The sequence below is a fragment of the Juglans regia genome, chromosome 4, assembly GCF_001411555.2.
Source record: "Juglans regia cultivar Chandler chromosome 4, Walnut 2.0, whole genome shotgun sequence".
Taxonomy (NCBI): Eukaryota; Viridiplantae; Streptophyta; class Magnoliopsida; order Fagales; family Juglandaceae; genus Juglans; species Juglans regia.
Genome location: NC_049904.1, coordinates 22,257,370 through 22,281,076, shown reverse-complemented (window position 1 = coordinate 22,281,076; position 23,707 = coordinate 22,257,370). Strand labels below are relative to the sequence as shown.

Genomic DNA, 23,707 nt, shown 5'->3' with positions numbered 1-23,707 from the left:
GACTCTCACATATGAGTTCTTGGATGTTGACTCTATAACCAATTATATTTATCATCTTGTATTGATTGAAAGCCACACTATGTGACTAATAAAATGTCTTTTGTTTAAAAAAAGAAAAAAGAGAACATATCTATACGTATTCAAAAGCCCAAGCTTCAAAAGGCCTTCAAGTGGAGACCATACTGGGCTTTAAAACCCATTCCATGGTCCATGCTCTCCCAAGCTCGCAAACCCTCACTTCCCTAGTCTAGGGCAACAAATCTTTCCGCCACCACCAATTCTCCTTCATTTCGACTTTAAACAATCCACTCGACGAGACGCGTCGCTCGCCCGCTCGCCTTCCGACGCCTCCAGAATGGTACTATCTTCTTCCTTCCTTCCCCTCCCTCTTAGATTCCGATATTGAAGCTTAACGAGTTTCTTTTCCGAGTGAACATGAATAATCGTCTGGAAATGGATCTGTTTGTTCCTTTTTGGGGTTGAGAAAAGACCAGTTTCTTTTTTCAAGATGATATAATCTTCTGGAAATGAATCTGATTGTTACGTTTTTTGGGTCAACAAAAGACTAACTTTTTCTTCATATTATTGTGAGTTTCAATGTATTAGGTGTGGTTCAGTTTGAATCGTCTGATTATTTACTATTTGGACATTGCATGTGTATCGTTTTAGTTCAGATTGGGAAATCAACTTAAGTAGGTCATTAGAAAGAGATTTGGGTTGGTGACTTTGGCTGACATATTTGAAGGCTCAAGATATCTTGTAGAATATAGAAAATAAGTAACATTCAGCCGAAGCTTGTAGTGAGTAATACATGAGCTATTCTGTCGAACCCCTAGTGGTCTTTCTTGCAAATGGAGCTTAGGATAGCTTTTAATATCAGTGTAGATTGTTGAGGTTCTTTATTTTCATGAAATGATGGTATTCCTTGATCTCAGTTTACTGGAGTGTGGTTCCATGACATATATTTGATTCTGTTTTTGCCGGTACTGATGGATTTCATGTTGATTCATAGTAATCATAGGCCTGAAAATTTCTATTCTGCGATTTCAAATTATGGATCAATTTTTTTTCCCTGTCCATGGCCTGTGCCTTACTTTCCATCGTGATCTTTTGATGGCATGCAGACCAAGAGAACCAAGAAGGCCGGTATTGTTGGGAAGTATGGTAAGTTCTATGGACTTATTTTTTCCTTTGATGTAAATTTAAGATTTTAAGATTAAGGAGAGGTTGTGATCCATTTTTTCTATTCGTACAACAAGGTTACAATGATTTAAGATCATGGACATAAGGAATTAGAGTTGTGTGGTCAGTCTGATATGTTACTCATTTCCTCATCTAAGAGGCTTTATTGTAGTAAATCAAGACTGAAATGGTGTGCTTACTCCTGAAATATTCAGTATAAAGAATGGGACTCAGATTGAGGCCATTTAGTCCTTTGTTTCTTTTTAATTGTCTTGGGATGCATACTGCCTGTTTGTGTGTTAGAAATGTAGTGATACTCATCTTCTTTCATTTCAGGCACTCGATATGGTGCTAGTCTGAGGAAGCAGATTAAGAAAATGGAAGTTAGTCAACACAGTAAATACTTCTGCGAGTTCTGCGGGAAGGTAACTCCCCTCATCCTTCTGTCTTGTCATTTAGTGACTAACATGCAATCATTGAAATGAGTGTTCTTTTGCAGTTTGCAGTGAAGAGGAAGGCTGTAGGAATCTGGGGTTGCAAGGATTGTGGAAAAGTTAAAGCAGGGGGTGCATATACATTGAAGTAAGGATTTTCTTTAACTTTACCGATAAAAAAAAGAAAAGGATTTTCTTTAACTTTGTCTGGCGTTTACCAACATTTTATAGTTGAGGGCTCTAATTGCTGTTTTTTTCTCGAACTCAACAGCACTGCTAGTGCTGTGACTGTTAGGAGCACCATCCGGAGGCTTAGGGAGCAGACCGAGAGCTGAGACTGAATTCCACATGTTCGTCTTTAATTTTGACAATATTAATCTGAATGTAGTTGAGAGATGTCTGAACAGAAGTGGAGTATCTGTTTTGTTTTATATTTGATTAAATGCCTTGTTTGGGAGATACAGACAGAGATTCAGCTTGAGCTGGGTTACGCGGTTTATAATTAGTGTTTGCTTCGTTTACAACATGCAGTTTTAGTTTTCTTTTCGATCTGGCATTGCATTGCATTGCATAACATATGAAATGGAGGTTGATGTGCGAATAAGCAGCAAAAAACATCATGTACCGATGAACAGAAATGTAGTTTTATGCTTCCCTGTTCTGTTTGCCTCAATTATGCTTTGTAACCTGTATTTATGGCTGCTGCTATTTTGATAAACATATTTTGATTCTTTTAGAGCTCTGTATCCGAATTTGCAAGACATCCGGTTAGTTTCACGATTGTTTTATATTAATCTTATTTTTTTATTTCAATGTAATGCGTACAATGATTGCACAAGTTTCCCAAAAAAGCCCAAGCGTGTCTGAGTCAACAACATGAGCAATTGGGAGAATCGTATCTTGCGAGAATTCGGTCCCACTAAAATGGGGTTGAAAACACGGGAGGTCTAATTTTAGGATGCATGCAGTGCATGCAGTGCAGACTGCAGACCACCTATTGCAAGACGTCCCGAGATATGTGCCTCGAATGAGTCGTGTTGCCCCCTTTAAGTAACAAACAACACATGAATTCTAGCAAGTAGACATTTTCGCATCACCTCTTTTCATGAAACCGGAAACTAGTAATGCCTTCCGAGAATTCCCTTTCGAACGTACAGCATTCCTTCGATTTGTTACTAAGAATAGGTGCGGCTTCCAGTTGGCCACAAACATCCTCAATAAATGCCACAATTAGGACGTTGCCCAGAGGTAACAAGACATCCGACTTTTATCATTACAACGACTAGTAGTACGGGGTAAGGTCTAACTACGCACCAACATGGACGACTACAAATGGAAAATGGAGAGCACTAGATTGATTCTTCAACTCCATTACAAAACCAATGAACTCCGGATACAACAGCAGCTGGGATGAGGTTTTACCTCGGCACCAGCCTTTATATTACATCTACCTCATCTTTACAAAAATGTACTGAGATAAAAAAGCAAAAAATTGGTTGAACATATGAGATGGATACCATCATCGTCAACCTTCCTCTCTCTCTCTACAATCTTTAAGCAGTGTTTATGACCATCCCACCCCTCTTCAGATATCTTCCTCACTGCTGCTCACTGATTCCAAGAGGCACCCCCAACTGGGTCCTCTCAAAGGAAGGAGCCAAAGAGAAGATGACAAGATAAAACACGATGCGCCATTGTTATGCGGCAGTCAGACACATTAAAAGAGCCCAAGCTGCAGTTAGGAGTCTCACACGATTGGAATTGGAATGTTGTCGTTGCCATTATGGTGCATTTGTTTTTGGACGGCCTTAACAGCTGCTACTCTAGCTGCATTGGCTGCTCTATTGGCAGATGCTACTGCCCTGTTGACCCTTTCATCCACCTTTGCCACATCATAGGCTTTCTCTGCCGCTCCCCGAGCTTCCTGATTGTAAATCAGAATAACAAAACTAATCAGAAAGAAACCCTTTACTAGTTTTTCAAATTGCTTAATTAACTGTCTACAGTTTGTAGATTTGTTATTCTGTGTTCACCTCCCATATCTTTACAGTATTAAGGTAGGAAGTAAAGTACCTGCACTGCATTAAGCACTTTGGAATGATATACAGCGACAGGAGATACAGGAGAGGTGGTGTTCTGTGTACTTGGAATGTCAAGAACTCCATTTTGCCAGTGACCAGATTGTGTTTCACCATTTCTGAATGTGTACATTCCAAGCCCTTGCCTTCTACCCTCATGCCAGGCTCCCTCGTATCGATGTCCATTTGCGAAAGAATAGACCCCAAACCCATGCATCTTGTCAGCAAAATATTCTCCAGCGTATGTGTCCCCATTTCTAAATAAGATAAAAATACATGAGTTGTGATAAAGTATAAAATCGTGAGAGAGAGAGATTCCAATTCTTGAGAAAGAAACTTACATACATACAGATTATATGTCTAAAACCAATGTTGGCTCATATTGTCCATTTGGCAATGTTATCCTTGTTTTTAATATAAAAAATGTGATAAATCAATCACATGTGCGTTGTTCTAACATTAATGATGAATTCTGTTCATACGAATAGTAATATCATTGATTCATCATTTTAGATGGAGGGCTGCTTTATTAATCATAACTTTATAATTCAGTTAAAAGCATAGCACGAAGCATAAAAAACAAATAACGTCTTCCTAACTGTAGGTTACCGGGAAAATAAAATCAGTCATTTGAAGAAGGTCATGCCTTAAAAAGCACAGCTTTGAGCAAATAAATACCTAATACTAGAGCACTGAAACAATAAGCTAAATTGCAGTGATAGATATATCAGTTTCATGTTATCTCTAATCTAGAAGGACCCAACAAAAATCATGCCGATAAGTTCATCAACCTCTAACAACTTAAAAAAAAAACTACTACAACTTAATGTTGAAGATCTTGACATGAGCTCCAACTCTAAACAAGAATTAGCAACCAAGAACAATCACAAAAACAAAGCCCACTCCATTACCAAGAAATCATTATCAAATTTATCACCAGTTGGCAAAAACTCCATCTTCAATCATTAATTAAACCCCCCCCCCCCTAACAAAAAAAAAAAAAATACAGTAATTAGATCCCGGACCTGAAATGGTAGTGCCCAAGGCCGTGCTTGACGCCCCATTTGAACTCCCCGACATACCGGCTCCCATCCTCGCAGGTATGCACTCCACACCCATGACTTTGTCCATTAGCCCATTCTCCGGCATAAACATCACCGGTATAAAACCGATACACCCCAAAGCCATTCCGAAGCCCCAGCCGATACTGCCCACGGTACCGGCTCCCCCTGGCCCACGTCTCGACACCATAGCCGTCATACTTGCCATCCACCCAATCGCCCTCGTACCTCCCACTCATGTAATAGTAATACACCCCATTCCCCGAGCACTTTCCCTTGTGGAACTCGCCCTCGTACACGTCCCCGTTGCGATAGACCTGGACCCAACACCCAGAATTCGGTCTCTTCTCGGGTTTGGGCCGTGACCCAATCGTCCAAAACACCGGCAGAGGCGGCCGGGAGATGGGAGAGCAGTGGGAGAGCTTGATCGGGAATGACCGCGCGAGGAATAGGCGTATGGAGGGGAGGCGAGGGAGCGCGAGGTTGAGCGAGAACAAGAGGGCCGCGGAGAAGGCGAAGGCGGAGAGGAAGTCGAGGATGAAGGTATGGCTTGGATGGGAGACCAAGAAGTAGAAGAACGGGAGGGAGAGCAAGAGGATCAGCCGCAGATGCACCCGCAGTCGTCGAAAGTGCTTCACTTTGCGAAGAGTCCGATACAAAAAGGTCTTGACGGCAAGCGAGACGGAGAAAAACGAAGCGTTTTGGGGATTGAATTGCGGCGGGTGCGAGTGGAATTGGTAAATGGTAGGGGATTTGGAGAGGGAGGAATGGGTTTGGGTCAAAAGGGTCCGCTTGTAAGGGGTTGAAGAAGAAGGAGAAGGAGGGGCAACAGGGGCATTCTGTAGTAGATGCTCGTGGGAGGGGGATTGAAGAGGAAGAGAAGAAGAGTAGGGATGAAAAGACTGTTCTGGGTAAGGGGAAAGGTGGGAATTGTAAGATAATTTGTGGTGGAGAGAGGAAGGAGGAGGGAAAAGGAGAGGAGGGGTAGGGTTGAAATCGGAAGAGACGCCGCTGCTTTCTGTTCCGATCTGAACTTCGGATTTCTTCTGATGCATTACATATAAGAAAGAAAACACCTTTTCCCTCTCCTTCTCCCTTTTTTTTCTTCTATCGTTTTCTGATGAAATTTTCTCTCCTTGTGATTTCTATGTATTGGGATGAATTCAAATGGGCGTTGCGATATTTTCTATGGGAAATGTTTTGGGTGTTGATGCTGTCGTTGTTCCTTCTCTGAGAGAGATGGAGAGCCGTGTGAGCCTGAAGATTTTGGCAATGAGAGAGAGAGAGAGAGAGGAATTTGAAAGCAATGGAAGATAATGAAATGCAAGGGAAAGACCGTAAAATACAGTGCGACCAATTCTCTCCCATGGAGTCACGTAATGGATTGGGAAGGGGGAGGGAGGATCTGGGCTTCCCAAATTCACCTCATTAATTCACGTTAACTACTGACATGCCATTTTTTTTTTTACTTATTGTTATTAAATAATTTTGAAATACAAGTTTTGATTCCTATCGTAAAATAATATATTATTAAAAATTGTTCTATCATCTCCTGTTTTGTCTTTTTGCATTTGTTTATTACAATGTTATTTTAAAATCCTGTTTGAACCTAGGTTTTGATTTGATAATGTTGTATTTTACATGAAAGTACAAAGATTTTACATGAATTTAGGTATAGAGTAGTACTATTATGCTTCTTCAATTTGTGCACTTGGTGTGCCTCTCATATAAATTGTATTTTTTTTTTTATTTCAAAATTTTTTTAAAAATAAAAATATATCAATACACTAATAGTCATTTCTTTAATTATTAAAATAATTAAATACATAAATGATCAAAATGAAGATGACAAATTAAGGAAACATAATAGCACTATTCTTTATGTATTACCGATCAAGTTTAACCATATGATTATGTGAAATCGTGATGTTATTCGGCATTCATTCAAAGTTGTTCGAGTTGAGCATGTGATTGTGTCGTATTTCTTTTATTTTTGAAAACTACACATTCCATTCTATGTAAAATAGCTAATAATATGTGTTCAAATAAGAGTAAGAGAAAAATTTATTGCTTGATTAATATTATAAAATTAACTTTCTGCTATGATAAATAATAAATTTGTAGAAAACATTAATCTAAAGCATGTGGATGAAAAAAACTTGTTACTTTTTTTAAAAACAAAAACAAAACTAGTGCTTCGACAAATGAATAATTTTTTAATGAGTTATGATACACATTTTTTTTACAATTTTATATAATTATATTTTAAATTAAAGATCTTTATTTAAACAAATATTACTCTTTAAAATTATTTTATAAAAATACCTTCCATTTAAAACACGATTATATAAATCGGAATAATTATAAGGATTGCGCTTACTTGTCAACTAAGAAACTGAAGTTTTTTAGTTATTATTCGAGAAGTGATTGTAGTGTTAGTACTTGTCAAAAGCATAGTTATCAAAAGTAGATCTCTCATTTATTCTGTACTTTTTATTTATTTTTTCATTTAAGTAGGTAGAATACATTCACATTTGAATCTTCATGTGAATCAGCATATGCTCTTGCTTTTGAATAATTTTTTATGTTGGGATCAAATCCTATAATTTAGCTTCGAGATAAGATCGAAAATCAAATTAAGAGATAAAGTCAAGAAGATATAAGACAAATTGACTCAGACTCATAAGAGAAAAAAGACACACAGACTCCTAAAAATAAAGGATTTCAGACTCTTAAAAGAAAAAAGTTTCACAAGACAATCACTTCAAGGCAAGTTGAACTTCTATATATATGAGAAAATCCAACACAAAACGGATGGACTCTCCACAAGCTCTCTACACTGATACACCCAAACTCCACCACAGACGACGATTGCAAATGATCTTCCCTAAATTCCTCCATTATATTGTGCAATATGTGAGACCATGAGAGATTGTAAAAGCACCAATTATAGTAGAATTTGCCTCCAAACAACCTGTAGACGTAGACTTTATGCTGAATCACGTAAATCTCTGTACCTCTCTTTATTTATTTCTATTTACTTATTTATTATTTATTTCTTAGATGAACGCGAAGAGCACTGTATTGAAGCCCAAATCACCAACGTGGGTCAGGGATAATTCTTTCCTCTATTCCGGCCTATTGTGCAAATTAAGGCATTAACATCCCCCTTTTTCAATTTTGTTGTTCTTGGAAAATTTGGGTCATAGCTTTTGGTGCACTAAAACATCAACAGGTCTCAACTTTTGTGAAGAGTTCACGACCAATCAAGGGGAGGAGATAAAAGGTTGGAATAGGGATGATCTTGTTCATGACACTTCTAAATACGAAGAGAACCAAAAAATTAAAATGATGGGGTCTGCAGAATGATCACAAATCAAGGGCTTGGTTTTTTTAAATGTGCGTAGATGAGTAATTATTAGATAGATTTGAAATACGAGCATATTACTCTCATCTACTCGCATCATGATGGCATATAATTAAAAATTAGAGGCTTATATAAATACATTTCATCCTTTAATTTAATAAGTTTACAGTAAAAGGATGGAATAATGGTCGTTTTCAAAGCCAAACTTTGGGCAGATTGGTTTTCCCACAAAGTTCGATTTTCCCAATGTTAAAAGCACAACATCTAGCTCTATACATACAATTGATGTCGATTGAGAAATGATTTGAAAGCAACCACTTCTCGCCCATTTTGAAACTGTAATCTTTCAGGCAATATTGGAATCTTGGTTTCTTGTTCCTTTAAATATTTTGCCGACCCCATGCAGTGAGAAGGTTTTTTTTTTTTTTTTTTAACCTTTTATAGATGATGAAGAGGCAAATCATTTAACAACCCACTTTAAAAAATATATATATAAAAAGATTGTCACCTCCTAACTTTTCAGTCATATACTAACTAATCCTAGCATTGCTGGTTGAAAATTGAAATGGTGTGTCTCTCAATGCTTTGGTTGTTGATAGAGATTGATACTCAATGAGTGAGTAAAAACAGCAGGGACTCAGTATGATTATATTATATATATTTGAACCCAATAGATCATGGTTGCTTTGAGTATTTTATTATTTTTTGTGACATTATTATTATTAACATAAGATTCATCGTTTTTGGTTTATCTATATAGTCGTGAAAAATTAATTAAAGAAAGACTACTCTACGCTATTATTTTATCCCTATTTTCCCCTCGGCCCACTCCATTTTCTGCTGTATCAGAATCTGGAAACCTTTTTTTATTGGCCATGAACATTATATCTAGTTCATCAATCCTCAAAAGAAGTTAGTGTCATGGTAGAATTCATGAAATGAAGAACAAAAAAAAGCAGCAGAAGAAGGAAGTACAATTTATTAAAAAAGAAAAGAAAAAGATTGGAAAGTCATAGAAAAGAGATGAGGCCAACTGAATATGGTAGAAAACCCGCTTGGAGTTTGATCTCCTTATCCAACAGGTGGGAGAAGATTGGAGCTAGTGAAGTAGATTTTCTAAGACAAGTTGGCAGCAAGTGATTGCCAAGGCCAAGGACATCCTGTAGTGTTTCTACCAGGGCCGGCTCAAGGGGTAGGCAACTAAGGCCACCGCCTAAGGCCCCCCACCTTGAGTAGGCCCCCAATAGATAAAATATATATATTGTGACCCTAAAAAATAAACTATAAAAATAAATTATAGAAAAAATATTGACTAGCATAAAAGATGGAAAAGTTTTTGTCTAAAATAAAATCAATCTTAAATGATAAAATTTGGTCAAAAAAACCAACAAATATAGAAGTTTTATTAAAAAAAATCTTATTCAAAATGTAAAAAATTTTCGGACAATAGTAAAATTGGAATAGAAGTAGCAAAATGATGATATATTACTCTTGAATATTTTATAAAATATGATGTTTATTTTTATATCGATGACCTTATTTGTTTTCATAATGAAGTATTAATAGAAGTATATATATGTAGGGGTGATAAACGGTGCGGTAAGACCGGACCGACCGTTTCGGTCCAAACCGGACGAAAACTTAGACCGGTCCATATTTTAGAGGATCGAAAAATTTCAGTCCGGTCCACGGTCCAGGATTTTTCGGGACCGGATCGAATGAAAAATAAAAAAAAATAAAATATTTTATATATATTTTATATATAATAATTGTGCAATTAACAGTATAAAATTTTAAATATATTATTAATACTTTTTAATATTCTATAAATTAACAATATTTTATATATATCTTCATCTAACATATCACTATTAACAATATAAAATTTTAAATATGTTATTAACACTTATTAATATTCTATGAATTAACTAATATATAATATCAATTAGCTAATTATATAGTAATTATATAAATTAATAATATAATTTTCATCTAATTTATTATTATTGACCATATAAAATATTTTTTAATTGAGTTTGTTATATAATCCACATTAATAAGTCACTTAATTTAATTTAGTATTTTAAATCATTTTTTTTTATTAATTATTTAAAAAAAAAAATAGGCTTAACCGACTGGACCAAACCAAACCGATAGCTTATTGGTCCAATCCGGTCTGGAAAAATGATGGACCAAAAATATTTGATCCATCGCCTGACCGGACCGAACCAGACCATTTGCATCCCTATATATATGGATAAGGGATAATACTCTATTTATAGAAAAATTAGATTATCTTTAAAATTGTTATAGTACTTGTAGATATTATTAATCAAAATAATATTAATATTTGTTTTGCATTTTAAAAAAATTTAATATTTAAATATTATTATTATTTTTAAATTAAAGCGTCATGTAATTATTGGTCGCCTTAGGCCACAAAATATATTGAGCCGTCCCTGGTTTCTACTTTCTTTCTTGTTTTTAATTTTCATAGTCAAGTACGTGAGATTTTTTGTTTTAGAAATATGATAATTGTAGTTATGAATGTACAAACATTATACAATTATTTAAAAAAAAAAATGAATAAATATTAGACCTATATAAAAAATAATAATAATTTTTTAATAGTAAACTCTACTCTTTTTTTAAAGTGACTGTACGATACTTGCTCACTCTACGATTATATGTAACACCACTTTGAAAAATACAAAAATATGCCGTCCCTACCAATCCTTGCACATGCCATGAATAATGTTTGTTATATGTTGCTTGCAAAACAAATTATCATGATTTTAAGCTTTTCCCCACTTGTTCTCAACAAACATGCAATGGTAAAATAAAAATAAAAGAAAAATACACCAATCACATTTGGTTGTCTACCTTAAATAATGTGTTAAGGGTGAGGGTAATCAATGCACACACGATTGGATTTTCAACCGGGACTCGGGAGTGACTCGCTTTGCAATTTTATCTGTTTTTTTGTATTTTTTTTTTTAATGGCTAAGCAGGCGCCACTCTTCATAAGTCATGATTTTTGCCCCTCGATTTCCGGCTCCATTCATCAAACATGCCTACAAAAATGGTCGACTTGATCAAGTAGATAATACAATTTTTCTTCTGATTTTGTTTATTTCCATTATTGGTAAATTCTCCATTTTTGTAGTAAACATCACGTCACTCTACTAAAACCAATTGCATCAACTGCTACACCATTGTTTAACATAATTCAGAGATATATGTAGGTATTTGTGATGAATATATAGATTATACAATATCATATCATGGACAGACAGAAGAGGAAAAATATTGCAGAAAATATAGGAAAAAGAAAACCCATAGTATATGCAGGTGCGACTAATTAATAGACAAGACATGTAGGAAAATATAGAAATTTTATTGACGAATATTCTGACTAATAGAATAATAACATATTGATCAGGACAACAATAAAATAAAATAAATAAATAAAAAAAGACAAATATCTCCGAAATCAGTGATATGTCGATTTTGACAAGCCTTACGATATCTCTCACCAATATGTTTTAAATTTAAGAAGCTGGTGAATACTCGACTACTACAAAATCACAGAAAAGTAACTAAGGCAAGGAGAACTGCAAAGCACCCGTCCTATCCTCAACCCATGATAAAGAGAGAAGCTTACAAACGCTCTTGTTAAAATCAAGAAATCAAATAAAAGGATAGGTTTGCACTGCTAATAGGCAGATTTTCACTTTAAACATTTTCATTGGCAAATCAAATCCAGTACTCTTGCATTTCATCTTGCTTGTTAGAGCCACACATATTTCAACATAAGCACGAGGAAAGATGAGGGCCACCACAAATGGACAATTGGATAATTGATCACAAAAATAGTAACTCCCACCTCTAATGTCACGGCTTGTGGATCTTGAAGCCAAAAACTCTTGGAACATAGCTCTGTGTTGCTTTTTGTGGCTTTAGGTGTCCATATGTCATTAGAAATAAGTGGGGAAACGTGGTTCCGAAATAAGCGCCATCAATATCTTGATAAAGTCAAGAAAATCTGAAATTGCAACCAAAAGAAACTTGCAAATTGAAACATGTCATATATTTAGCCACAGTACTACAATGGTCAAAACAAAGAATTATTAATCACACAAATCACAATCATGCATTATCAAGCTACAGTTCAAGGGAAGCTCCAACTGCACTAGATGAATAAATGTACAATATAACATCTCTCTCTCTCTCTTTTTTTTTTAATCAGTACAATATAACATCTCTAGTTGCCAATAGTAAATAGCCTAAGAGTATTGCCAAAGACACAAAACTAAGCAACAACTTTAAACAATTTAAAAGCATAAGGTTGTCTCTGCAACTAGATTAACGGAACTGACTCAGATTTCATGTGTTTCGCTCAGGGTTCAGGGCTCATGAATAATTAACCTATCTCAGATTATCCATGATTGGCTCAGAGCTCATTTACCATCCAGTACAATCCTAGCTTAAATTTCAAGTCCAGGTGTTATGCAAATCAGCAGGGTTAGCAGAAAAGCATCAAATGTGAGCACAATGGTTTCTTTCACACCAGTGGAAGAAGCAGCAGCAGGGAATGAGCTCATATTATGGTAATCCAGCCAGGCCTAGCTTGTTTTGCTGCTTGCCTTGGCTCACTCTTATGTTAATTGAATGAAGTTCAGACAAAAAGTCCAAATTCATTTCATCAACAAGTTATCCAAAGATCCCTCAATTTTGTCTTTTAGGTTCACAAACCTTGTTATGTCACTTACAAGCCCCTCCTCCCTTTTTTGATCGGTTTATAAGCGCCCCCTCCTTTCTATGGTTCTTAGTTCTTCTGCCTTGGCTACTTTGTACAGTTAGATCACTAAAATTACCACTCATTGCTGAGGCAGATGCATGATATATGCAAATAAGTTTCTTAGCGATTAACGAGTGCAACAGAAGGATACTGCCTTGGTACTTGGATCGAGGGTAATATATATCTTCACATTTGGGGCAGTAGATTTTTACAGTGCTTGAGCGAGGAATGTCTGACTGACCAACTGGGAGGCAGGGTTGTCCACAGCAGTAAACTCTAGGGCATCTTCCAAAATCATAGTTTTTGTACTTCTCTAACTGCAGAAGATTTAATAACTATCCTTTACAAAAATAGAAAAAGCAAGCAAAACAAATAACAGCAAAAGTTAATTCTAAACATTACCATTGCGGTCATTCCCTTGCTGGTCAGTATGTATCGAACATGTATAAGACCATACAGCATCTCTGCTGCTGACTCAACCAATTCATTCTGCTCTTCAGTGAACATGTCGCCTGAGCAAGTCAATATCCATACCCATTAAAAATGGCTCAAATGCAAGATCCTTCACACACACACACACCAAATCCAACAAAAATAAATCAGCCAAGATGTTCATTTATGGATTACATCTGGCTATAGAAAGGCATATTTGCAATTAGTAAATCAAAGCTGCACATCAATATTAGATCAGAGTTTTATTCTAAAAACAAAAGGTGTCTCCATAACCAGCCCTAGGTGTGCCTTGAATATAGCGAAATGGTTATAACAAAATAAAAAAAAAATGCAAATACAGACTTTCTGAATTGAAGAGGGGGGGACAAGACCTGCAGAGAAGTGATAAGTGAGAGTAAAATTAAAACCTCTTATGTAATGAAATACCCTCCATCCAGTGACTACATGACTGCAACCTAACGCCCAGGTTAGCCTGACAGCCAACTAAATGAATAGCTTCCCTCCACAAGATGAATTTTGACTCAATACACAATGGTATGCAAGTTTCACCCAGAATCCTCCACAGTAAGTTATGTCCTAAACCAAAACCCTTTATTGAAATTGGTCAAAAAGTCAACCATTTGCGACATCAAATTAAATTTGGAAAAAAAGTGCAGTCCAGAAATTGTAAATCAAAATACATGTCAGCATAGGATATTTCTAACCATGAGAAGACTCAACGTCCAAAATCAGGTCAAGTGCATAATCATAATATGGAACTTGACTGCTCAAGCCGCAAAGATTGAAATCATCCTGAATGTATTCATCATCAACTTCACAGAAAAATTCATTTCCGCGCAAATTGCAAAACCAAGAAATCCATGATGTATCATCTCCATCAGAACCACTAACATCCGACTCTTCACTGTCTGTTTCAGATTCCTCTGGAATCAATGCAAACAAGGTAACCATCAGCAGAAAAAAAAAAAAAAAAAGAAGAAGAAGAAGAAGAAGAAGAAGAATGACAACTTTTTAATCAGCTGTATATTATAAGTAGAAATTACATCAATTTATTGTAAAAAAGTACACAGTTTTTTATTTGCCTCACAAAAATGTGACTTGAATTGCCGGCAACAGCCCTCCCATGAAAAAAATTCAGCTCTAAAATTATCAGAAAACCCAGCTTAAAATCAAATTTTCCAGAAGAGATTGTATTTAACTTTCCGGCAAAAGAAAGAAAGAAACATCATAAGCCCACTGGCACTAGGCAACATCTAATTAATATTACTCTTACGACAGATTGGATCTGTAGAAGCACGATGGCCATCAAAGTCCGAATTACTACTTTAGTTTGATTACCTATCACATGATTACTATCAGAAGACAGTAAAAAGCCATCCTATTTGTCAATCATAGTATAGCAGACTCTCAAATAAGACTAACAATAGAATTTAATGCATATCCATTAAAAATTGGAGAGAGAGAGAGAGAGAGAGAGAGGGGCTACAAGGGCCAGTGGTAGAAAAGTCTCAGAACTTCGAATAAGTTTAATTTCTCTGCTTGCTGTAACCACGTGTTATGACTACCAGTCTTACATTAACAAAGCATGAGCAAGAAAAACCATATGCAAAAAAATCCAGTTATAGGCTTATAGCTTTTGCACTTGAGGACTAGAGATTATATGTCGCCTTAGTCCACCACTACAAATTCCACAAATGGAAATCGGTAAGAAATAAAACTTTGCCTAATTAGATCTAACATGCTAATTTTGCTTCATAACATATCATTACTCGCAAAGCTGCTTCACCCAGCTCAGATCCTATATCACAAAGGTGCTTCGTCAATCAATTTAGTCCAAACCAGTACTAGCTGTTTTTTCATATAACACGAGAAAAAGAGGAAGAGAAAAAAACAAAAAAAACACTCCAGAAACGAAACGCAATTTACATAACACAAGCTGGAACTGCAGAGACTGAGTAAACCCAGATTCCCCACAAAATTCGCTTCCACAATAAAAACACACAGTCCGGACCATTCAAGGGGGGGAAACAAAAATAAGGAATGGCTGACCATCGGAACACTTGTTCTTGGAAAGCGAAGTTGGGCGAGAATCGCGAGGATCAAGCTGCTGCGGTTTACCGGTGGACGTGGAGGGCACAGAGAGCTTTTCTTTGTCCTTACTGTTGAGACCACCCCTCGAAGTGGACGGGGACGACTTCTCTAGGTGCTTGTCCAGCGCATCGTTGATGCGCTTGCGATCCAGCGGGCCTGCCACGATCTCCGATCTCGACGACCCACCTCCACCTCCTCGATCCCGATACATAATTTCTGTCCAAATACCTCACTAGCTCTTACACGATGTCCGGGATTCGAAAAGGCCAAAGATTTCAAGCTCTGTGGCCGTTCATATATCGGTCACTAATATGTCTGGACGTACAAACAGAGAAAGACCCTCTCAATTTGGACAAGAATGGTGTGGAGGGAATAAGGGTTTTTGGGATCGGACGGTGATGTCTTGGAGGGGGAAGAGAGATCGAGGTTGGTAGGGCATGGGTTTGGAAAACGAATAGAGAAGTAGAGAGAGAGAGATAGAAGTAGAGAGAGAAGTAGAAAGCTAGGTTTTGTGATTGTAAGGGAGAGATACGGGAATGGCTCAATGGGAGAGACGCCGAGCTCCTGTTAGGATCCCCACTGTCTCTCTTTGTTTTGTTCTCTATCTGTATCATCATTTTTTTTTGGTTTAAATTATTTTATTTTTCTTTCATATTTTCTCAGATAGTTTATTTTGTGAGTTTTGTTACACATAAATTCAATTCAATTAAAAAAAGTCAAAATATCAATAATTTTTTAATATAATTAACATGAGATTTTTTTTACATCAATGGTATACTAATATAAAAAATAAAAATTTAAAACATAATTCTTGTTTTTGTTTTTGTTTTTTTTGCTTTTAGCTCTTTTTGAAAATAATTATTTAATATTTTGAATATTTTTACAAAATTTCTCATTTGATCTCATCTAATCTAATTATTATAACTTTATTAAATTCTCATACGAAATAAAATAAATAATTCAATTTTTTCAAATCTCAAAATAAAAATAATATTAAAAAATATATATATATTCTAACTGTTGATATAGTAAAAATCCCTTAACAGGTCGGAAGGAGAGAAATAGTCATTCTCGGCCCATTGGGGCGACTTGGACCTCGATCAACATTCGATAGAGCCCCCAACAGTGTTCTGATGCGACGGGGATATGTACGTCCATGGCGGTGAACGATAAATAAGTACATAGAAAGTAAAGAGAGATGACACTAAAATTTACGTGGTTTGACACTATACGTACGTCCACAGGGGCAGGGACGGCTCAATATATTTTGTGGCCTAAGGCGACCAATAATTACATGACGCTTTAATTTAAAAATAATAATAATATTTAAATATTAAATTTTTTTAAAATGCAAAACAAATATTAATATTATTTTGATTAATAATATCTACAAGTACTATAACAATTTTAAAGATAATCTAATTTTTCTATAAATAGAGTATTATCCCTTATCCATATATATAGGGATGCAAATGGTCTGGTTCGGTCCGGTCAGGCGATGGATCAAATATTTTTGGTCCATCATTTTTCCAGACCGGATTGGACCAATAAGCTATCGGTTTGGTTTGGTCCAGTCGGTTAAGCCTATTTTTTTTTTTAAATAATTAATAAAAAAAATGATTTAAAATACTAAATTAAATTAAGTGACTTATTAATGTGGATTATATAACAAACTCAATTAAAAAATATTTTATATGGTCAATAATAATAAATTAGATGAAAATTATATTATTAATTTATATAATTACTATATAATTAGCTAATTGATATTATATATTAGTTAATTCATAGAATATTAATAAGTGTTAATAACATATTTAAAATTTTATATTGTTAATAGTGATATGTTAGATGAAGATATATATAAAATATTGTTAATTTATAGAATATTAAAAAGTATTAATAATATATTTAAAATTTTATACTGTTAATTGCACAATTATTATATATAAAATATATATAAAATATTTTATTTTTTTTTATTTTTCATTCGATCCGGTCCCGAAAAATCCTGGACCGTGGACCGGACTGAAATTTTTCGATCCTCTAAAATATGGACCGGTCTAAGTTTTCGTCCGGTTTGGACCGAAACGGTCGGTCCGGTCTTACCGCACCGTTTATCACCCCTACATATATATACTTCTATTAATACTTCATTATGAAAACAAATAAGGTCATCGATATAAAAATAAACATCATATTTTATAAAATATTCAAGAGTAATATATCATCATTTTGCTACTTCTATTCCAATTTTACTATTGTCCGAAAATTTTTTACATTTTGAATAAGATTTTTTTTAATAAAACTTCTATATTTGTTGGTTTTTTTGACCAAATTTTATCATTTAAGATTGATTTTATTTTAGACAAAAACTTTTCCATCTTTTATGCTAGTCAATATTTTTTCTATAATTTATTTTTATAGTTTATTTTTTAGGGTCACAATATATATATTTTATCTATTGGGGGCCTACTCAAGGTGGGGGGCCTTAGGCGGTGGCCTTAGTTGCCTACCCCTTGAGCCGGCCCTGCACAGGGGTTTGGGGTAGAGAAATTTACTATAATATTATTGTTTATAGTCATGGTCTCTCGTATCTTACTATACAATGGTGATACTAAATATAAATTTACTAGAGAAGAGATCTTCACTGAAGCTCCTTGCGTATCTAGTTTTGAAGGAGAAATTGATGAAGGAAAAACTCTCTTTAGAGAAGAATAACTCCTTATATTTATCTGATTGTATTTTATCGCATGCGCCCCTGTTGGTAAGGTCAAACCTTTACGTGTTTCACCACGCTCTCTTGATAAGCCCCTGCACCAACCAAACCTCTTGATCCCTTTACAGCCCACTACTTCCTAATAGCCCCACGTCTCCTGTTGTCCCCTAACCCTTACTTTTAGCTCTCTCCACATGCCTCCTTGTCCCATTGTCCCCTGCTAGGCCCATGGCACATATTTTTATCCCCTTACATTAATAATATTATATTCAACTTCCATCTCATTTCATATACAAAAACAAACTAGACATAAATGTTACATTATAACTATATCACTTCTTTTATCAAAAGAAAAACTATATCACTTCTCTTGCTTGAAAATAGTTACTTTAAATGTTACGTTTCATTCTAATTCTTAACTCGTTATAGCCTATATTAATGCGAGCATGCTTATCAATCCTCATATTAGCTCTGTTTATTTAAAATAATTACTACTAATTCCTTTTTTCATAAAATATGTACGCGTTTTACAAATAGTTTAACGTGTACTGAAAAAATAGTAATAATATGCGTGCAATTGTTTTTATAATTTGTTATATACTTATATTTTAAATAAAATATATTTTTATTGAATAATAGTGCTTGGTATGATTCAATTTTTTCTGTCTAATTGTCCTATTCACTTTAATTGTTTATCTGATTTAACTCTTATTTTAGAGGATCATAACATTCTTAAAATTTTGACTTTAAGGTTATATTTGAATAATGAGTTGTGATAAAATGAGCTAAGATAAAAGTTGATAGTTGAATAAAATATTATTTGAATATTATTTGTAGATATTATTATTGTTTTGAAATTTAAAAAAGTTAGATTGTTTATTATATTTTGTGTGTAAATTTGTAAAAATTATAATAATAAGATGAGATGAGATGAAGTGAGTTGGGTTGAGTTGAGTTGAGAGCCCCTCTCAATTCAAACCGAGTCTAAATATTTTGATATCTGTGTATGATATGGAAGAAGGTAACAAACCTCTTACCATAACTTATCGTATTTATTATCAAACATTAAAAATTAATTTAAATGTTAAATCTATTTTAAAAATTTCAAGAACTAAAATTTTGTTAATTCAATTATTTTATAAAAATATATTTTATTTAAAATATAAAGAAGTTTCGAAAATAATTGAACTTATATTAAAATAATGATCAAATAACTTAACAAGCAAGTTTAGTAAAATCATTCTCATTGGATTAGGTAAAAGTTAAATTTAATTAATATTTAGCTATTAAAGAGTCAAATATGCTCATATTAGATTAGTTAAATTTTAAATATTTAAAATTTAGCTACAATGACTTTCAAATTTTTTTTTAAATTTAAAAGTTACTGTACATACATCAAATATATATTTTATTAATTATTTATCTCTTCCTTTCTTTCTATCACATATTTTATCACAATTATAATTTGACTTAGTGATATATTAATTTAATAAAAACATAATTATTAATTAACATATAATAAGTAGAATAATAAAATATGATAAAATTAAAAAAATTAATAATTAAAAAAATTAAATATTTTTAAAATTATTAGTTATTCATTACTATATAATGAATAAATATATAATCTAATGTGGAGATTTAATCTAAATAGTCAAAATAAAATTTATCTTATATTATTTTATTATTATATAATGAAAAAATAGATATTTTAATATAAAAATTTATATGAATGAAATAGTTAAAAATTAAAATTTTCTTATATTTATCAAAATGATTCTTTAATTTTGATTAATCTCATTATTTTAACTAATTTAATAAGAATGCTCTAAGACGTGAGAAAATGAAAAGAGAAAATTTTTGGTACAAAAAGAGATATTTCTCCGTTTCATACTGCAACGAACTTAACCCGAGTTTAATAGGCAGACTGCACGCAGGCCCAAACTAACCCTAGTTGCACGCCAGCCTCTTCTATTTATTCGAGGGCTGTGCCTACTCTTTCATTCCTCGTGCTATTCCCTTTTCTTTCCCTCAATTTCCCATTCTGTCCGATTTTTAACCCCTAGGTTTAGCTTCCAGCCGTTGCCTTCAACGACAACAATGGCCTCCGCAGATGTCGAATACCGATGCTTCGTCGGCGGGCTCAACTGGGCCACCGATGACCAAGCCCTGGAGCGTGCCTTTTCTACCTACGGCGAGATCCTTGGATCGAAGGTCCGTTTGTCGTCGCAGAGATTTTCGATCTGACCCGATCCGGCTTATTTTGTCGCCGATCCGAATCTGATCTGATCTGATCTGTCTGCTATGCTCTGTTCTGTTTCTGTTACTTGATTCCCTCTATGAAATGATTCTTTTATTGCTATCTCTATCTCACACTAATCGGTACGTCCATCTTCATCTTTCTAACCAAAAGGCGAAGATCGATCGGTTCTTGTAGATTTTGATTCAATCTAACCTTATATCTGTGGTAGATCTGACCTGAGTAGATCTGTTTATTTTTCGTTCTCAGATTATCAACGACCGCGAGACTGGTAGGTCAAGGGGCTTCGGATTCGTGACCTTCAGCAATGAGCAGTCGATGAGGGATGCGATAGAGGGGATGAACGGCCAGGATCTCGACGGCCGTAACATAACCGTGAACGAGGCTCAGTCCCGCGGGGGAGGCGGTGGTGGTTACAGCCGCGGCGGCGGTGGTGGAGGATACGGCGGCGGTGGCGGAGGATACGGCGGCGGAGGTGGACGCCGTGAAAGTGGAGGTGGGTACAGCCGTGGAGGAGGCAGCGGAGGAGGCTACGGCGGCAATGGGCGTGACCGTGGGTACGGGAGCGGCGGCGGTGGCGGCGGCGGGGGGTCCAGATACTCCAGGGGCGGTGAAAGTGGGGACTGGAGGAGCTAGAGGATAGTCTACTATTCGACTTTAGGGTCAATAGGTGGTGATGGGCTTGGTTATGGGTAGTGTTATGATTTTAAATTCGGGTTTGGTTCTCTTTAGTTAATGTATCCTGAACTAAATTAGCTTTTAATCGCATGAGATATTCTACGTCAATTGAGTTGCTTTCCGACTGTTTTGCGTCATATCCTTTTAGCTGCAGATCTTTTACATAGAGATGACACCCGATCTTTCGAGTAGTGGGCAAGATTCTATCGCATCTGACATGACGTTTCCTACGGATATTTTGGTAACTGAACGAATGATTTGATAATGTTTTTAAGAATAGAGATATCTAGGAGGGATAATAATAGCTTCCTATTTCCTATCATTTCTTTATTTTTTTACAGTGTATTTAAAATTTTTATTTTTGTAGTGTTAAGTGTATTTGTTCGACATCTCTAATTAATAAGAAAAAATATATAAATTTACTAATAATTATTTTCTCATTCATAAAGAAAAAAATTAAAAAATAAAGAGATAGAAAATAGATAGAAAATATTTTCTCAATCACATGATGATGGATTCAATCACATGATGATGGATGGATTGATGATCTTTAGCTTCGATTTCGACGAAATCAGAGTAGTTGTTTTGACCTTCAACTTCGACAATTTGAGAAAATTTTTTGCTCTGATTCAGACTCTAAAGAGAGGTTTGACCTCTGATTGAAACTCCGACTATATATTTGGTTAAATCAATATCTTTTTTAGATTTTTGGGCTTTACCAAAGCCCAATTTTAAATATGTAAAAAAAAATATTAAAAAATAATAAAACTTAAATATAATAATTCAAAAACTAAATAACTTATAGACATAAGTTATAACAGTTTTATTTATTATAATACTGAACACTGACCTAGTCTTTAGAGATAACTATATAAACATTATGTGCACTTGTGCAGCAAGAATTTCACTCAATGATCTATTGGTCATACCTGAAATAAAGATGGAAAGTTACAATCAATATAAAGAAAAAAATTGATAATAAAAAATTGAACATGGTAAAAGTAAAATTTGATTCTCACCAAGAAAATGAGGTTCTCCATAGTCCATAGTTCATAGTCCCTCAACTAAATCCCAACTCTCAAGGGCGTATGTCTCAGACTCTCAATCATCGACAATTATGTTAAGGGTTTACACTTAGATCTATAAAATTATAAAAAGTATAAGTTAAATAAATGAAACATTAAACATAATTAAATAATCATTTAAAAGCATATAAAGTTACACAATTTAAGCCTATAGTTCTTGGCATCAACGCTAATGGTATTTAGTCTAATCGAGCATTTCCCTTATCCAATTTCGTGTGCAAACAAGTGTCTCCTCAGTTGACGATGACAATAAATTTCGATAAGCATCCAACATGTGATCTCCAGTGCTAAATGCTAACTTTGAGGCAATCATAATAACAGGAATAACTAGTACATCTCGAACTACACAAGAAATGATTGGATATTTGACGAAATTAACCTTCTACAAATATACTCAACTCACAATACAAACCACTGGATTGAGTCACTCAACTACAGCTCATAGCAATAAGTATAACAAGTGCAAAAGTATTCTGACTCGTAAAACTAAACTTTGTTTATTTTTAGAAAATATCTCATTTCATCTCATTTAATTATTACAACTTTCTCAACTTCTAATACAAAATAAAATAAATAATTTAAAATTTTTAAATTTTTAAATAAAAATAATATTAAAAAATATATTCTAATAATATTTTATTCAATTTTTTAACTTTAATCTCAACTCATCTCATCTCATCTGCGAAAACAAACGAGCTAGGTACATCTTCTTGCTGAGTGTTTCATCTACTGACATATTAAAATCATTTGTATGAACTATTAAATAAAATTTTAGTAATTTGTAATTTGATTTCACTAGTATGTTTGACTGGTAAACAGTTTGAGTAGCATCTTCATTCTTTCTTCAAAAAGAGTTGGTTTAGTAACATTATGCTTGAGGAGCCTTGTAAAAGTGATTATATGTTCTAAAGGTTTTGCACGAAACCAGCTAGAAAACTGAATCTAATTTCACTTGAAAATGTCGTGTCAGAAAGTCTCATTTAACTTTTCTAGTCCCTCAAGTCTCGTTCAACACATCAAGCCATGTAAAAATCTCATTTCAGAAACACCCAAAGGAAATGAAGTAGCAATCAAGAATATCCCATGTGGCAAAACAGAAAGGAAACAAAACAATGAAACATGAAGATCTGGCAAATACCTTCTAGTAAAATTGAAAATGAAAATGAAGATCTACGTCTACCCACTTGTTAGATTGAAAATGAAAATTCTAAATAGTAAAATTACAAATTAGCAATTGATGTTGTGACGACAGTGTGGAGATGACAATAAGGCAAATGGTGGTGCGGCACTTTAGCGACGGTGGTGTGAAGAACTCAGAGGAAGAGTAACTCATGGTGAGAGAGTGAATAAGAGAACTTGAGAAATTCAGAATGGAGAGGGAATAACAAATAAAGAAAGGCAACGATGACTTCTTCTTCTCGTAGCAAAATGACGTTGTTCCTATTTAAATAGAACGCCGTTATTTAAGTTAGGAATAAAAAAATCGAAGTTCGGAGTT

The 23,707-nt window shown here is 34.5% G+C and overlaps 4 protein-coding genes across 5 annotated transcripts; 2 read left to right on the top strand and 2 right to left on the bottom strand.

Annotated features, from left to right (window-relative positions):
• Positions 1-206: 206 nt before the first annotated feature.
• Positions 207-2,289, top strand: LOC109016975 (60S ribosomal protein L37a-1). The gene is made up of 5 exons (XM_018999315.2): positions 207-358; positions 1,125-1,164; positions 1,519-1,607; positions 1,682-1,764; positions 1,888-2,289. Exons 1-5 carry the CDS (start codon positions 356-358, stop codon positions 1,949-1,951), a joined length of 279 nt encoding a protein of 92 aa, XP_018854860.1. The 5' UTR covers positions 207-355; the 3' UTR covers positions 1,952-2,289.
• Positions 2,290-2,949: 660 nt separating this feature from the next.
• Positions 2,950-6,140, bottom strand: LOC109016941. 2 transcript variants are annotated; one of them, XM_018999289.2, is made up of 3 exons: positions 4,720-6,130; positions 3,690-3,951; positions 2,950-3,540 (listed from the first exon to the last, which is right to left on the bottom strand). In XM_018999289.2, exons 1-3 carry the CDS (start codon positions 5,808-5,810, stop codon positions 3,364-3,366), a joined length of 1,530 nt encoding a protein of 509 aa, XP_018854834.1. In that variant the 5' UTR covers positions 5,811-6,130; the 3' UTR covers positions 2,950-3,363. The 2 variants fall into 2 exon arrangements, with proteins under 2 accessions (XP_018854834.1, XP_018854840.1); XM_018999295.2 differs by having other exon boundaries at positions 3,407-3,536; positions 4,720-6,140.
• A 5,466-nt stretch (positions 6,141-11,606) lies between these two features.
• Positions 11,607-16,070, bottom strand: LOC109016960 (putative casein kinase II subunit beta-4). The gene is made up of 5 exons (XM_018999304.2): positions 15,426-16,070; positions 14,081-14,299; positions 13,326-13,435; positions 13,075-13,240; positions 11,607-12,147 (listed from the first exon to the last, which is right to left on the bottom strand). The coding sequence occupies exons 1-5, from the start codon at positions 15,676-15,678 to the stop codon at positions 12,017-12,019; spliced, it is 879 nt and encodes a 292-aa protein (XP_018854849.1). The 5' UTR covers positions 15,679-16,070; the 3' UTR covers positions 11,607-12,016.
• Positions 16,071-20,176: 4,106 nt separating this feature from the next.
• On the top strand, positions 20,177-21,248 carry LOC109016932 (glycine-rich RNA-binding protein 7-like). Its single transcript, XM_018999282.2, has 2 exons — positions 20,177-20,400; positions 20,696-21,248. The coding sequence occupies exons 1-2, from the start codon at positions 20,287-20,289 to the stop codon at positions 21,080-21,082; spliced, it is 501 nt and encodes a 166-aa protein (XP_018854827.1). The 5' UTR covers positions 20,177-20,286; the 3' UTR covers positions 21,083-21,248.
• The last annotated feature ends 2,459 nt before the right edge of the window (positions 21,249-23,707 follow it).